Source organism: Alligator mississippiensis, chromosome 13 (genome assembly GCF_030867095.1).
Source record: "Alligator mississippiensis isolate rAllMis1 chromosome 13, rAllMis1, whole genome shotgun sequence".
Classification (NCBI taxonomy): domain Eukaryota; kingdom Metazoa; phylum Chordata; order Crocodylia; family Alligatoridae; genus Alligator; species Alligator mississippiensis.
The window spans coordinates 41,357,591-41,374,437 of NC_081836.1; the positions used below are offsets into that span (position 1 = coordinate 41,357,591).

The following is a 16,847-nucleotide window of genomic DNA, read 5'->3' on the forward strand; positions in this document are numbered from 1 at the left end:
GCTCCGCAACACCGGCTACAGCTGGCCCCGCTCTCGGGGTAGCTGCTACACCTCCCGCTGCCTCGGGTGGTGAGTTCCCCGCCGGCTGCTGTCCCGCCTCTGGGGCTGACTTCTCCCCCTGTCTCTGCCCCTCTGGGCTCTCCACTGCGCTGCTCGCAGCCTGCTCCGCCTCTATCCGACGGCATCCCGCACTCCGCGGGTGGCGGCTGATCCCCTGCTCGCTGGAGCTCCGTGCTCCTGCTCTCTCCCTCCAGCCGCCCCGCTGCTTCGGCGGGGCCACCTTTTGTTCCTCCCGGCTGGCGTGCCCCGCCCCCGCCGCTCAGCTGCAGCCGGATAAGCGCCTGGCTGATGGCCCGTGCCGGCAGCGCCGGCGCGTGGACTTTCTTCGGGTCTTCTGGCCGTGCGGGAGGTAAGCAGACCCCTTGGCCGCCGCGGGGGTCTCCCAGTGCCCCCGCTCCCCTGGGACACTGATTATATGCCATGAGTATGCATGTAGTTGCAGCATGCATCCAGCCAGCCCAGCAGCTTGGAGAGCAGTGTCCAACTGGTAAGCCTGTTGGGGGGGGGAAGGGGTATGGGGAGGCAGATTGAGGCCTCTGTGTTGAGGGAGAAAGTGAGGCTTGGAAAGGAGAAAGTGCTTCACAGCTGGGGCAGGGTGCAGGATAGAGCCATGAGCAGCTCATCCATGGGGCACAGGGTGGGGGGGCAGCTCCCACCACTTGGTGCGTCCCCAGATGTGGCATGGGGGATATGTTTCCCCCAGATCTCAATGCTGGGCTCTTCCCATTGTGGGGGTTGTGTCCGAGCTGCACTCAGGGTGGGCAGTGATGGTGCTGGGAGTGGGGGCTATGGGAGGGCTAGCTATGGCAGATTTTGGGGTGGCTGCAGCCCCCAGCCCAGCACCCCTGCCAGGAAGAGCCTGGCACTGCCCCTGGTCCCAACCCATAGCAGCAGATCCAGGGGGCAAACACCCCTCATGCTTATCCTGGGGGTGTGTCAAGCAGTGGAGCCCTCCTCCGTGGCTCCATCCTATGCTCCACCCCACCCCAGCTGTGCAGTGCCTGTCCCTGCCCCCATCCCCACCCCCACCCCAGACCCACTCCCTCCCTCACCATGGAGGCTTCGATCTGTGCCCCCCCCTTTCATCCCCCCCAAAAAACTTACCAGCTAGACGCTGCTCTCCAAGCTGCTGGGCTGCATATTGGGAATTGGATCAGTATCAGCCGATATGGCTTGTTAATAATTGGACATCACTATCAGCTCAAAAAATCTTTATTGGGGCACCCATATAATAGAGCAATTCTTCTGTTGCAAAGAACTCAGAAAGACCACAGTAGGCCAGAGTGTTTTTGACATTATGGATTCACACTATTTGAAATCTCTGAAATCATGGCACCCTGGTTGAAAATCAAACAGTTGTAGATTGTATGTATTAAAATATCAGTATATGAAATAGCACTACCTCAATAAAGTGCATTAACCATAGTACAGCAAAAGGTCTGTTATCCAGCACCCATGGGGAATGGGGGGGTGCCAGATAACCAAATATGCCAGTTACCTTTGCCTGCCTCCTGCTGTATCCAGTGCATCCATGTGCCGGGGGACAGGCACAGCGCCTCCCCTCCCACCCCTCTCCTGTACATCCTAGAGAGAACAGTCCCTTCCAGTCATATTGGATTTCATGTAAACTTTATTAATTTATCAATAAATTCGCCATGGCCTGAAGTGGGACTTCCGATTTCACTTTTGCTGTGTTGACTGGCATGCCGATTAATGAAGGGCTGGATAACACAGCTTTTACTGTACATGAAACTGATCAACAGTGGGCGCATCTGCAAGTGTCCTTATGGTGCCTTTGTTATTGCACCATCATTTAGTATTTTTTTTATCGCGTATAGTTATTTTCAGCTGCTATGTCGATATAGCAATGTGCTAGAATGGATGGCGTCAGAGGTTGTGACTGCTGGTACTGCATCACTATAGTGTGTTGCTATGGTGATATAGCATCACATGTAGATGAACCCAGGGTAGTATAAATAGTAGAAATATTTATTGCTAAGCTAGCAGGCAAATATTAACCAAAATCAATGCTGTAAAGAATAAAGCTGGAATTTTCAAAAGAGCCCAAGTGAGCTACTCAGCAAATCCTACAGAGCTCTGTAACTAAAGCAGAACTAAATCATTGTCATGCCATCTATAGAAAGAATTTTTTATGGAAGAGTGGATTTCGTATCTGAAGTTTATTGATCTTATGGAGAGACCAGTGCCCTATACAATAGCAGCTTTGTCAATGTTTTGAAATATGTTCATTGGTGCTGAGCAAATAACCTTAGACAGAGAAGGGTTCTTCTTTATTCAGTATGAACTGTGGCAATGTAACATAATAACCAGAAGAAAGAGGCAGATGAGCTCCTGGATGTTCTCCCCAGAGATTTATGTTTCTTTTATACACTCCAGTCACTCCTTTCTTGAAATGCACTATCAGAAATGACTAGGAGTCTAAATGAGTGAGCTTGAACGTACATAGTATATAACATCTTCTGCACATCTTTCCTCATGCCATTCTTGTTAGGGTTAAACTGAAAACTATCTGAAAAATACTGATTAGGGAGTCTAATCAAGGTTTTGGCAAATGTGGGGAATAAGTGAAAATTAATTGTTGAAAAGGTTTGGGTCTCAGCTTGTATACAATGAACCTATTGGCAAAGGGCCCATTAATTTCAGTGATGAAGGTTCCTTAGTTTTCAGAGAGTCTTTACAATTATAGCTGAAACTAGCTGTAACGTTTCAGATCTAGTTTCTGTGATTTTGATAGCCATCAGGGTACTGGCAGGTCACCCTGTCAAAATAGGCAGTTACCAGCACTATGAGTATTATCTTGGCTACTTGCAAGTGACTATGAAATAGATTCTGTTATCTTCAAGAGAACTATAAGATGTGCTTGGAGGCAAACAGCAGTTGGTGCTTCTTTACGCTTTGCTCATCTCTCCAGAGGCTAGCCAGAATCTGGCTCAGAATCAATAAGGCTTCTTTTAACTCCCTTAGGAAATGATCCCATATGCCCTGTGTAGCAAGAGATTATGGAAGCTGTAAAGCTATATTGAAAGGGATGGGGAGAATTGAAAGAAGAAACAGAGAAATTCATATAATACACAATACACACAAATGTGTTCGCACTAAAAGCAATCAGTACACTGAACAGGTCTTTTTACACTGAACAGGTCTTTTTATATTTATTTCCAATGAAATAAAGATGGAGAAGGCAAACAACTTCCTTTATCCTTGCACTACACAAATAGTAGCCATTGTCTGGTTCAGGAAATTACTGTTCTAATCTGAAATGGAGCCTTTCACCATTAGTCACCACTTCAAAGCAACTGACCAAGGTAGTGTGGACATGAGTACTGATCTGTTAGCTTTGTGACATGGTAAATATCTTAATTCAGGCCTCCAAAACCATTTTTTAAAATCTCATCATTTTGAAGCCAATCTCAAGATTTAAAAAATTATTCCCCCGATGCCTTGAGATTCTTATGCAGTTATATAAATCCAAGAGATGAATCTTTTACACTGATACCTAACCCTTACTATAATCACAAAAGCTCTGTTTCCCTTATGACTACCTGCTTGAGGCCAAATCAAATCTATTTTCTAGTCTCCTGTCCTAGGCTTGGAAAAGAACAAAATTACAGTCTTTTTATAACATTCGTGTTGGTTATGGAAATAATAAGCAGCAAGTAAAGTGGCCCTTTCACCAAGGAACAATTGCTTTGCGAATTGCATTTTCTGATATTAGTAAAGGTCTCTTTAATAATAATAACCTTTACGATCAAAATGTTAGTGTGAGCCAAAGTACCGGAGAGAAAAACTGACTGGCAGCTAAGGTAAAAAGAAATGCTTTTGCACACCTACTGCTTGAGAGGCTTTGTTTTCTTGATGAAACAATAATCTCAGTGACCATTCAAGAGATATCAGATTATTTCCTGCTTCAGCTCTGGAAACTTAGTTTAACATAGTCTGGATAGCTGTATGGCCTCATATGCTCTCTTGATTGGATGTTATCTGCTGCTGATGCCCTGTTGTGCTCCCAGCCTTATTTACTGCTAAGGATGCACACAACATATTGTGTGCAAATTCACAAAAAGAGCTCTTCCAGTGAAATGTCAGCCCTGTTAACATGAAGTGACGCACTGTTATAATTTAAGTGTGAGTGATGTTGCTAAGCAAAGGAAGCTAGCGGTGACTAAAACAGGTGAGGTACAAAAGGAGCAGGAACTGTGTGTACAATAGGCTGAATATATTGTTAAAGTCATATATTGATGGAGGAACTCTAACCGTACAAGAAAACTTAAACACTGAGCTAAATGGGAACAAAAATTCTCCTTGAGTTGTCCTGTGGAAGAGAAAGAAGGCACAGAAACTGCCTTAGGCATTGCAGGGGTTGAACATGATGCTCTGTCTCAATATATCATTGTCGTAAAATAATAGACAATTTGGGTTGGCAGGGATCTCAGGAGGTCATCTAGTCCAACCCCCTGCTCAAAGCAGGATCATCCCCAACTAGATCATCCCAACCAAAGTTTTGTCTAGCCAGGTCTTAAAAACTTCCAAGGATGGAGCTTCTACCACCTCTCTGGGTGACCTGTTCCAGTGTTTTACTATCCTCCTAGTGAAAACATTCTTCCTAATATCTAACCTAAACTTCCCTTGCTGCAACTTGAGACCATTGCTCCTTATTCTGTCATCTGCCACCACTAAGAACAGTCTAGCTCCATCCTCTTTTGAACCTCCCTTCAGGTAGTTGAAGGCTGCTATTAAAACCTCTCAGTCTCCTCTTCTCTAGGCTAAATAAGCCCAGTTCCCTCAGCCTCTCCTCATAAGTCATGTGCCCCAGTCCCCAAACCATTTTTGTTGCCTTCCTCTGGATTCTCTCCAATTTGTTCACATCCTTTCTGTACTGGGGGAGAGGGGGGTGCAAAACTGAACACAGTAGTCCAGATGTGGCCTCACCACTCTGAATAGAGGGGAATAATCACTTTTCTTGACCTGCCGGCGACCCCCCTACCAATGCAGCCCAGTATGGTGTTAGCCTTCTTGGCAACAAGGGTACACTGCTGGCTCATATTCAGCTTATTGTCCATTGTAACCCTCAGGTCCTTTTCTGCAGAGCTACTATCCAGCCAGCCAGCCCCCAGCCTGTACTGGTGTATGGGCTTGTTCTGTCCTAAGTGCAGGACTTTGCACTTGTCCTTGTTGAATCTCATGAGATTCCTTTTGGCCGAATCTCATTTGTCTAGGTCACTGAATCCTAGCCCTACTTTCCAGCATATCTACTACTCCTCCCAGCTTGGTGTCATCTGCAAACTTGCTGAGGGTGCAGTATATGCCATCTTCCAGGTTGTTGATGAAGACATTGAACAAAAAAATAAAACAGCCCCAGGACCAACCCTTGGGACACTCCACTTGATACTGGCTGCCAGCTAGACATCAAGCTGATGCGCAGGCCAGTTTTCTATCCACCTTACAGTCCATTCATCCAACCCATACTTCCTTAGCTTGCCTGCTAAGGCATGTTGTGGGAGACCGTATCAAAAGCCTTGCTAACATCAAAGTATACCACATCTACTGGTCTCCCCGTGTCCACAGAGCTGGTCATCTCATCATAGAAAGCAATCAGGTAGTTCAGGTATGACTTGCCTTTGGTCTTGACCCCCAGGACTTTGCAGCAGGGCTCCAGGTGGATATGGTTATGCAGCCTGATGGCCAAGTGAGTGCCCCAGTGCCCTGTAAACATGCTGGGATCAATAGCAGGTAGAAAGGATAAAGCAAAGGGGAAAAGACATCATATCTTTATAGAGCAGCAGTAAGGAGTACTTCTGAGTTTATCGTCAGGTTAAGATTTCCCACTGCTGTTCAGTGTGTTCTTGCAGGCTGGCTTCATTACTCTTCTTTAGTTAGTGCTTTCTGTTGAGCCATTTCTTGGAGCTGCACAGATGCAGTTGAATTAACAATAGGGGGTCCTATGCATCTTCTAGCAGCCATTTGGAACTTGGCAGGTTTAGGACCAGCAGAATTTGAGAGAGAGTTCTCTCCTTGAGTATGAATAATGTCTCACAGAGATGCATGTTTGGACGTTTCTTCTACTTGGTAACTCCAGTGCAGTGCTCTGCCTGAGTATTGAATAGTTAAATGTCATCAATGCAAGAATGCAGCACATTTTTCAGTTTAGCTTTTTGTTGAAATGAAAAACAGAGTCAAGAGTCAGCAGTTATGATAATCTGACAGAGATATGAATTCTGTTTACTCTGCTTTTGCCATTTATTATTAGTCAATTTCTTCCAGGTTAAGGTTCACATTTACTAGAATTTGGCTTTAACTAAAACGTTGTTCTTAACTTCTTACCTGTGCTTTATATATAAGGACATATAAGAATATCACAATTTCAAGAGCACCTACCTCCATCCTCAGTCAGACACCAGATCCAAACATCTGCAAGCTGTTGGGGTTGAAGTTCTGGTCTTGATTTATCTTTCAGGCCCATATCCAATTCTCAGCTAATTTCTATCATGACTGTGATACACAAGGAAAAGAAAGTCATTGCAAAGTATGATAAAGCAGCAGTCTTAACATTCCTGGGAAAGTTTGCAGAATGTTTGCAGAATGTTTGGTTTTTTTCTGGACTGGTATTTGGTATGATGGCCCTAGGTTGTTATCAGTTACATAGAACAACTAGAATTTAGCAATTTTTTTTCAGAGAATTGTAAGTTAATTTAACAAAAATGCTGTGTTTGTCATCCCCAAACTATTAGCAAATTGACTGTATAGTTTCAGCCTGAAGAAGATAGGAGGGTGGAGAGGGAATATAGATTTGTCTTTGTAGTGGATAGCTTGAATGTTAGAGTACTCACCCAGGTTCAGGTCTCTCCTTTACCTAAAGATATTTAAACCCACAAGAGTGCCATTAATATGAGGCTATAGAGTATTCTGCACTGGGTGGGGAGCGTGGGTTCAATCCCTTTAGCTGTGACTATTCCACTTTGTATAAATAATTAAACATTCACTTGTTGGAGATGGGAGCCGAGGATCTCACTTTCTAGCTGAGTATCTTAACTACCAGGCTAGAGAATCATTTGCTTTGTCTCAGTGATTATGTACTTTATACAAGGTGTGTCAGCTCCAACAGGAGGAATTGAGAAGGACCTGTGTCATGCTACCATAGAATCAGGTAGCCAGGACATTTATCTGTAATGTAAGAGGCCCAAATTCCAATCTACTTTTTAATCTGATTCAGGGGAGGTACTTGGCCCATACCCCTTCTGGGTGTGAGAGTATCCCCCACATGCACAGTTTAGGAATATCATGAAGCCTGGTACTTAGGACACTCAAGAGGTGAGGGATGTAGGTTCAAATCCATTCAGATAGAGGAAGGAATATTGACATAGGTCATGGGTGACTGCTCTGAGCCCCTAAGCAAATTGACTTTCATTGAAGCCTGCTCAGAGATCACTGTCCATCCACCACGGCAAGATCTGGCCAGTCTCATTTCCCGGTGTTGGCCTTTCAAAGGCACATATGACTGCAGTGAGACAGAAGAGAACACACGGCCCTTGCCAACTATCTTATGGAAAAGGCATCTTTACTGGTGTGTTCTCCATAGACAGAAAGGGAGCTGCTAATAATGGCCTCAGAGCTGAACTTACAATAAAGGATTGTATCTGTTTGTAATCCATGCACTGGCTCAGTCCACAACACCTATTAACGATGACCAAGAGGCAGTGCTTGCTACAACTTTTCTGAAAGTGGGTGTGCTTGTCCCAGGGCAAGCATTATTCCTGGTCCTGTCATGCAGCAGGCATATTGCTTCCACTCACAATTGTCTAAGCAGTATTACCATTCCTTTCAGACTCTGTCTCTGTCCCCCTGTCCTCAGTGCTGTTGATCAATACCTAACTCTTTAGCTTTGTCCAACAATGCCCGGCACCACTCTTTCAGCTACATTCACTCTAATTGGGAAGGAGGCACTGTCTGCTCAAACAATTAAATGAAAAGCAAAGTGTGGTACAGTAGAGGAGTGATAATTAAGGAAACAGGACTGTGCATAGCAAAAGCTAAGAACTCATGGGCTTAACAATCATCAGGATCCTACACTTGAAAGAGAACTTAGACAATGCATTTTTAATGGTCCAGCAGAAAGTAATTCATAGTAACTGGAGCAAATGCTGTATTATATATATCCTGGCTCTGCAATGGGATTTTTCCTTATTTTTGTGTCTCAAAAAGGAAAAAAAGGGAAGGACTTTTTGCCTACCCAGAGAGCCAGCCCTTTTATCATCCTGTCACTAAATAAATCTGAGGTTTACAATCCAAGAGGAAAAATTAAACAAAGGACAGATAATCAATGAACATTTTTTTAACTTTGAAGCTTTTCCCTTTTGCTTTGAACTTCCTGCATGATTGACTTGATGCAATCCTGCTTTGGACTTTAAAATAGGATAGTTTAAAGAACAGTTTTTAAAAAACCTTGGATTTGAAGTCTATTCTTCCAACTGGTTCCTTCCTTATTTCATTTTTAGATTGTGGCTGAGAGGAAAAGTATAGGTGACATTTACAATAAGAAATATGCCTTCCATAAATCTATTAATGTGAAAGAAGATTTTCTTTCTATTTCAGTAATCTAGTTTATAAAGCATATTATACTGGAGAGAGGAGAGAGAGGAAAAGATGGGCTAGCATACAAGTAGCAACAATTCAAAGTTAAACAGATAACACCAGAAATGAAAGGAAGTTCACATTATTTGAATTGCTACTGGACCTATAGGAAGTAATAATTCAGAAGATATCAAGTTATTTATAATATTTCATGATATACATAAGTCCATTATAAATATTATTGCTTATCAAAAAAGGAAACTGCAAGAACAATTTCGTTGATGAAAATCTTTAAAAATTATATTTATCAGTTTTATAAAGGAATACAGCACAGACAAAATCTAAACGAATAAAAGTGGAAAATGCAGGTGAATTTATGCAGTTGTTTCGGGAGCTGGAGGAAGCTGAAGATCACAAACTCTGAGGTGTGGAAGAGGGGAGGACTTACCAGAATTAATCAAGGATTTTGAGGGGAATACAGGAGTGGGAGGTGTAAGATGGAGACCAAGAACAGCTTAGGGACTGGAAGTATAAGACAGCAGTAAAGGTTGGGACAAGGAGAAAAAAATACTAAGATCATCAAGATATGAGAGAAAGAATTTAGGGAACAGATGGATGCAAAATGCAGCAGAGAGGAGTTGCAAAAAAAGGGGTTTACTTTGTTTTTTTAAAGAAAAAGAAGCAGAATATGCAAGTTACTGGGGAGGAGGAGAAGAAGAAAAGACAGAATCTGTTCTGAAACTGATATCTTACTGTTTTGCTGAAAGATATTTATCACCCATAATGCATACCAATATTCATATAGTTCTAGCTCAGAGTTAAGAATGGTCCCTCAAACGCACATTGGCTTGTCTGTCTTAATCTGATAAATGATGTAATACAGAATTGCCAGTGTTTAAAAGGCAAAAATATGATGAGTAGAATTGAAAGTTCATTTTTAACTGCCTTAATGTGTTTAGAGGCATGGCTGCAGTCAGCCCTTATTCTGCCCATGTCAGAATTCATATGCATGGCAATTTTAAGGAAGAAGGTCTATTTAAGTACTTCTTTTTTATGTATGTATTATAGTGCCTTGGAGTTCTGTTCATGTTTCAGGACCCCACTGAGCTGGATACTGTACAAACAGAACTTAAAGACCATTTCTACTCAAAAGAGCTTATAGACAAATGATAAAACAAGAGGAAATGGGTACTTATAGCTGGTGGAGCACAAGGACATGTTAAGATGGTGTGATAGGCAGTAGACTCAATGCAAGACAACTCCTAGATATATATATCTGAGGGCTGGAGAGATGCATTAGTATTTGTGGTTGAGATACCTTTGAGTGTAAGCTCTATTCTGCAGCAAAAGTGTATACACATTCAATAGAGCTAATCAGAGTGATGTCTGTTGAATCTAATGACAAATATAAGTCTCTCTTTTACCACAGGGTGCAGTGTAGATAAACTCTAAGAAATCACAAAAGACTTTTAAAGTCATACACTATGAACAGACATAAAAATACGTCCCCATTCTTACCCCAAAAAAACAGCATTCAGTTTCTGTATACTCAATACATAACCCATTACTTGATGCTGCAGAAAATTACAAGTCACAGAATAAATGCAGGAATATTTCTAGTCTTATGTGGACTTGAGATGATAAGAAAATGACCATGAGGAACAGAGGGGATAGAAGTCAATAGGCAAAGAGGAGGAGAGAGACTCTTGCTTAATGGGTGATAAAAGAATACCTAAGAAAACATCAATAGTAATAGGTCATTCTGAGCCTTGAAGCTGCAAAGTCTTGAACCGGAAAAAGGCAAGAGAAAGCCAATGAAGGGATGCGATGTGGCAAGAGAGAATTGTTTGGTGATAGTAACATGTTTCAGCAGCAGGACAGGAGCATGGACTATAAGGAAGCCAGTGAGGAGAAAGGAATTGTGAGTATGCTACAGTGGATCAGGGTTTTAGCAATGGGAACGGCAAGGAGAGGGTGCAGCTCATTGTAGAGGGAGAGGTGACAAGCTGTGGTAAATAAGATGCAGTGGGTGTTATTGTTAATTGTAGAGGCCCCCAACACACATCAGTTCCCCATGGTATTAGGCATTTTACATTTATTTAATGAGAAAGGGAGTGCACGCAAAGCATTGCAATCTAAACAGATTAAGTTTCTACTGTCATCCCCATTTTGCAGATAGAGAACTGAGGACAAGAGAGGGTAAATGAGTTGCATGAGATAACACAGGAATTCAATGGCAGACAGAAAATAAGCCCTGATCTTCTGAGTCCCAGTCAAATCTTTAAAACACAAGAGAAAGACAGATATGGGTATCATCTGCAATACCTGAAACAGGAGGAGATTAGCTTGTGTGGAGGAGGTAACAGTAGGGAAGAAGAGAGTGATAAGGACCGTGTCCTGTGGAGTAGCATTAGTTAGTAGAAGAGGAAAGTGGAGAAATTACCACGTTCATCTTAGGAGGGATAAATGGAGGGGTGGGGGAAGGCGGGGAGCAATGGAAGTCAGGAGAAGACAAAAAGTCTCCACTAGGGTGGGGAGCTACTGAACATCCAGTCTGGGGAGCATGAGGATATAGAGGAGGTACTTATTGTGTCATGCTCATTCTGCCATTAATGATTTGATGGAATGAGGATGAGTCTAGGGCTCCAGTTCTGAGCAGAGGAATGCCAGTGCAGTAGGTATAGATGATGCAAACAAGAAATCTGGAAGGAAACGAAGAGGAGAATAGTTAAACAACTACAGTGATTCAAGAACACATTTTTAAATTGACAAATGAGAGTAAGGAAGAAGCACAAGGAGGAGATGAGAGACAGAATGCAAAGGTCAAATGGAAACGATTAATCAACACAGCAGAAATTAATACAAGCAGGGTGCATCTACAGGAGATTCTTTACTGCAGAGTTGACTAATTTCCTCCACAGTAAAGTGTCACCGTCTACACATGCACACCTATTAGGCTGGAGTAAACTAACTAACTCTGCCATAGGATAGTACTGCCCAGCACACATACTTACAGCAGAGTTATTTACTTCACTGCAACACACATGTAGACAGTGAGTGGGGCTGGCTGGGGCACAAGGGTGCTACAGTGCGGGTGCTATCTGTTGGTTAGCACCCTTGTGCCCCAGCTAGCTCCTCTGCAGTACATTTTGCTGAGGGGGAGCAGCTCTGGACTGGCAGACTGATTTCCCTTGCCATATCCCCTGCCAGCCAGGGCTGTACCACCCCAGCTTAGTGTGACGCAGTCCCAGGCACAATAAACGAACTGCACTGGAGTTTATTGTGTTGTATTAATATTGTGTATAGATGCGTCTGCAACATATAAACCACTACCAAAGAGTGGGTGAGGGCTAAGGTAGTTTAATACACCTTTGTGGCCTAATTCTGGGCTCCACTGAGGGTTGGACAAGCATCTCTCTTGCACATCTTTGACAGTCCTCAGGCTTATATTAAGGCCTGGCTTACACTTAACATTTTTTCTGGTTTAGTAATAATAGGTTAAGGAGTGATGTTTTCTCCATATGTTTCTATCCCAATAAAAGCCCAATAGCATATGCAGTCTCTTTGCAAAGGGCTTTGGTTGGCACAGCACATTTCATTTAGAAACCCTCCTACTGCATCATCACTATGATGGGTTGCTGGCATAACTATAGCTATGAACTAGACAATAGCCTCCCCAGGCTGCCTCATGGGCCACAGCACTGCCAACAATCTCCAAAGTGTTGTATTGCCTACTCTGACAAACCTCCCTGCCTTCTATGTCAGTGCTCACAAAGCATCATTAGGAAATAGTCTCCTAGTTTTTTTCATTGTCCTTCCCTGGCCAGACACTGAGATTTTCAGGTCCATTTTTGCAGTGTAAGAGGGCCCGAGTGAAACAAGTTTCTCCCACTAACTGAAAGGGTAACTCTTCCCTAAATCACTGATTAGGTGATGCACTGACTTTTCTCTTCAGCATGCCTCAGCTTCTTAGCAACTGTAAGTTATACTGTTAAAGTAACTTGCTTCAGGTTGCATCACAAGTCAATGTCAAAAATAGGAATTGAGCCCATGTCCCCTGATTCCAACTACTTTGCTCTAAACAGCAGATCATACCATTGAATGGCAGGAAAAACTACCTTAGAACCTACCAAAATACTTTTTTTTTGCTTGAGGTACATAGTATCATAGGAAAATAAGGTCTAGAAGGTCATCTAGACCAGCCCCCCTGCTCAAGGCAGAATTGTCCCTAACTAAATCATCCCAGCAAAGTGTTTGTGCAACCTGGAGACTGCACAGTGTCTTCAGGTAGCCTGTTCCAGTGATTGACCAATCTCATAGTCAAAAATTCCTCTTAATCTCCAACCTGCATTTCCTCTTCTGCAGTTTGAGGCCCTTGCTTCTAGTCCTGTCCCCTACAGCCATGGAGAATAGTCTATCTCCATCCACTCTATAATCACCCTTCAGGTATTTTAAGACAATTATGATATCCCCCTCAGTCTTCCCTTCTCCAGAATAAATAGCCCTCATTCTTTCAGCCTCTCCTCATAAGTCTTGCTTTCCAGGCCTCTAATCATTTTTACTGCTTTCAGATTGACTCTTTCCAATCTGTCCACATTCTTCTTGAAGTGTGGGGCCCAAAATTGGACTCAGGATTCCAGGTAAGTTCTCAGCAACACTGAATAGAGTAGAAGAGCTAGCTTTTGTTTTATGAATCTGAATAAGAGATATTCATTCAACTATAATGGTTACAAGGCTAATGGCAGTCTTTTGACTATTTGGACTATTGTTTGCCTAGTTTGTTGTATCTTTTTAAACTTTATATATAATCGGGCAAATTAGTGCACATTTCAATAGTTATAGTAATTTTTGTTTTGATGATAAAGTAAATAATACAGTGCAACCCCGCTTGCATATTGGTAAAGCATCCATCTTCTCTTTAACTGGAGGAAAAAAAATATTGTGTTATATGTGATGATATGCTACACCATCTGTACTCCCCCCCACCCCCTTTCAAAATCCTTGATCTGCCCATGCTCCTGTCAATATAACCCAGCATGCAGTCATTCCCCAATCTGTATTTGTGCATACAATTATTACTTCTTCAGTGCAGGACTTCACACTTATCTTTGTTGAATTTCATTTGTTAGATCAAGGAGCATCTCTCCTGTCTGTCCTAGTCATTTTGGATTCTAGCTCTGCCCTGCAGTGTGTCTGCATTTCCACCCAACTTGGTGTCATCTGCACATTTTCTAAGTGTTCGCTTAATCCTGTTTAGCATAATTATAAATCATAAGGGGCCTATTTGGCAACATTCACTGACTTAATGAGACTCTGTTAAGTCTTTGTGATAGCTGTTGAATAAGGGACTGTTGCATAAGGTTTGGCACTATTGGTAGGAATTTATGAATGAGCCATCAGATTAGATTCACATAGAATCAATTTTATTGCCAGGTAAGAAATTCATATTAATATAGTGAATACGTATGCTTACAAATAAACATTCTTAAAAAACAAACAAACATTTTATTGTAGGAAGTATTATTGGTATCATAAACTCTGTAGTTAACAAGTATTAACACGGGTTTACTTACAGAACATACAGTTACTAAAATATTTCCACATAAAATATGCTCAAGTTACACAAAACCTGTGTGGATTAGAGTGCAGCTGCAATGTGTATCTAAAGCATATGCATTAACAGCAACATTCCATAAAGGGTCAAATTAAGTCAGCCAGTTATGACAGCAATAGAGATCAAAGGAATGGAAGTGAGATATACTGGAGTATCTGAATTGTGTGCAAAGTATTTGTCCCATGGGCTTTGTCTACTTCTGATAGACTTAAAATATATGATCATACAATTTAGCAGCACACTTGTGAAGTGATGCCTATATCCTCAGGATGCAAATCAATCTTGCAATTGTTGGATAAAGGATCTCTCCTGTTAACCTCATTTAAACCTCTCTGCTCTCACATCCTTCAGACAATCGAAAGAGAAATATTGCCCAAGTCTGCTGAGTATAGTAAGAAATCACATATCTAATTTATTTTAAAGCACAGTTCTCACACTCATCTCTTTATACTTTCTTGCAACTAATCTGAAGGAGAGTTGATAGCCAGCCTAAAATCAATTGCATTGGGTTGGTTAGTTTATGATTTAGCCAATTACTTCATTTGGCAGGGGAAAGGCAGGGATTTTAGTGCACAATGAAAGTAAAAGGCTGATTGCACTATCTGGTGCTGGCCTGTTGCCACACAGTCTTCTTACAACCCTGTTTCACCTCACTGTTTTTATCTTGCAGGTTCAGGACTGCCAGGATGTTAACTGCACCAAATTATGAAGTGGTTTTGCTCTTATGAGCAAAGGTATCCCAGTCATCAGAGCTACAGTAAGTCTAGACCATGAGTCTGATGTATTTTGTTTTTTTTATCTTTCTTTTCAGACCTAGCCCACTTGGATATCTGAGGTTAGTGCAGAAGCCCCTCTACCAAATAACCCCCAAGAAAGAACACCACTAACAAAGTCAAACATAAGAAAGATGATATACCATGTAACATTTAGTTGAACTACAAAGGTGAACTACTGTGGCTAAAAGCAAATACAAAATGAGAGACTATGGGGGATTGTAGGTGGGGAAAAATGTTTTACCTTGGAGAGTTGGGGCTAACTAAATATGTATGACCTTGCAACCACTAAACAGAAGTGTAACATGAGTGTTCATTCACAACAAAGGGAGGGCTAGGTAGGGCAGAAACCTTCTAATATCTTCATAAAACAAGAGGAAATAAGCTTAAAGGAACAGGGGTTTTCACTTTGAGAAACAAGACTGTCATTGAACAATAGTAATACAGTAAAGGCACCACCCACACTTATTTATTTTCAGTCTGAAGCAGTTGAAGATAGGCAAAACATTTAGGTGACGAAAATGTCCTGACAGTCTGCAAAGTAAGAGTTGTTACCATCTGCCCAAAAAACAGGAGGACTGAGGGGGAAGGGCTGATTACCCTCTTTTCCTCACAACATTCATGTTGTTATATGATATGTCTCTTCTTATTTTGGAGGTCCCGAGAAACTTTAAACCCAAACCAAAAATAAACAGAAATAAAATCTTCTTGTGTTATTGTCCCACAAAACTCTCTACCAGCCAAAAAGTTCTCATACGCTTTTAATTGTAACAGTCTTCATAGGTTTCATGTGAAAGTGTCTTTTTATCTTTTATTGTATATATTTTTTTTGCTCTTCCTATAGTGATGGCATGAAAGTACAATAATAAACGTTAGGGCTTGTACCAAGGTATTTGCTCTTGGCTTTCACAGGTCTGGTAATTATTAGAATTTATACAAAATTCCTCATCAAAACAATGTATTACTGTGTATTGTTCTCTCTCTTTCTCTCTCTGTCTCAAGGCAGGAACATAGTGTAAATGGTTTAAGCAGACATAAAGTTTCTCTAAATTGTGCTACTTCTCATCATGGATTTCAGTTTCAAGTAAAAAAAAATAGTCACAAGAGTTGATTTTTCCAGTGTGAAATACAAATGGCATTTCTAATTCAACCTTCAGGGTATTGCTGAATGGTATTAACCCACTCTTCAACCTTCAGTTGGCTGCATACCAGGAGTGTCCCCATGGAAGTTCCTTTCCTTCTTGTCTTTTCTTTTCTTTTTTTTTTTTTTGCCTCTTTCTGATGTTTTATATTTTTAAGGAATGAAAGAGCAATCTCAAACAGTCACTTCTGTCTTGCTGTTAGTTATGAAGTACGGCTGTGGGGGCAAATATTGCTGACTCCGAGTTGTCAGTGTGTTACTTAACATAGGTTCTCCTGGGCCATGCTTCCCCTTGTTTGCATATGCTTGCCGTCGGAAGGACTGGTCACTGGGGTCCCAGGTTTTGTAGTTGTATGCCATGGGGTGTGTGTGAATTTTTGTAATTTTGGATTTCTGCCCATTGTGTTTGGTTGTGCCATTGTCAGGTGCATACGTTCTGTCTTCCTCCATACGCACTGGATGGAGTGGCAAGCTCCCTTTGGCAGCCAATTCTGCAAGGTGTCGACGTTTGGAATAGAAGTCATCGTTGACCTTATCAGCTGTTTTGTTGTAAAGTGGTGGGGGGGAGAGGGGAATAAAGACAAAGTAAAATAAGAACAAGAAAATGTTAAAAATAGATGCACTTTATAGACTGTCATATATAAATACATCTAGTTCTGCAGAAAAAGAC

At 41.8% G+C, this 16,847-nt stretch overlaps 1 protein-coding gene and 1 long non-coding RNA gene across 3 annotated transcripts in view; both read right to left on the reverse strand.

The window, feature by feature from the left end:
• Positions 1 to 1,256: 1,256 nt before the first annotated feature.
• LOC132244626 (uncharacterized) lies at positions 1,257 to 11,347 on the reverse strand. Its single transcript, XR_009456296.1, has 2 exons — positions 6,457 to 11,347; positions 1,257 to 6,170 (listed from the first exon to the last, which is right to left on the reverse strand). It is a non-coding gene; the product is annotated as an uncharacterized LOC132244626 (long non-coding RNA).
• A 2,703-nt stretch (positions 11,348 to 14,050) lies between these two features.
• Positions 14,051 to 16,847, reverse strand: part of SHISA9 (shisa family member 9) — a 323,373-nt gene continuing 320,576 nt past the window's right edge. For both annotated transcript variants that reach the window (XM_059716286.1, XM_059716285.1), the window contains one exon: positions 14,051 to 16,716. In XM_059716286.1, coding sequence (XP_059572269.1) covers positions 16,352 to 16,716 — 365 coding nt within the window. In that variant the 3' untranslated portion in view covers positions 14,051 to 16,351. The remainder of the gene's footprint in view (positions 16,717 to 16,847) is intronic.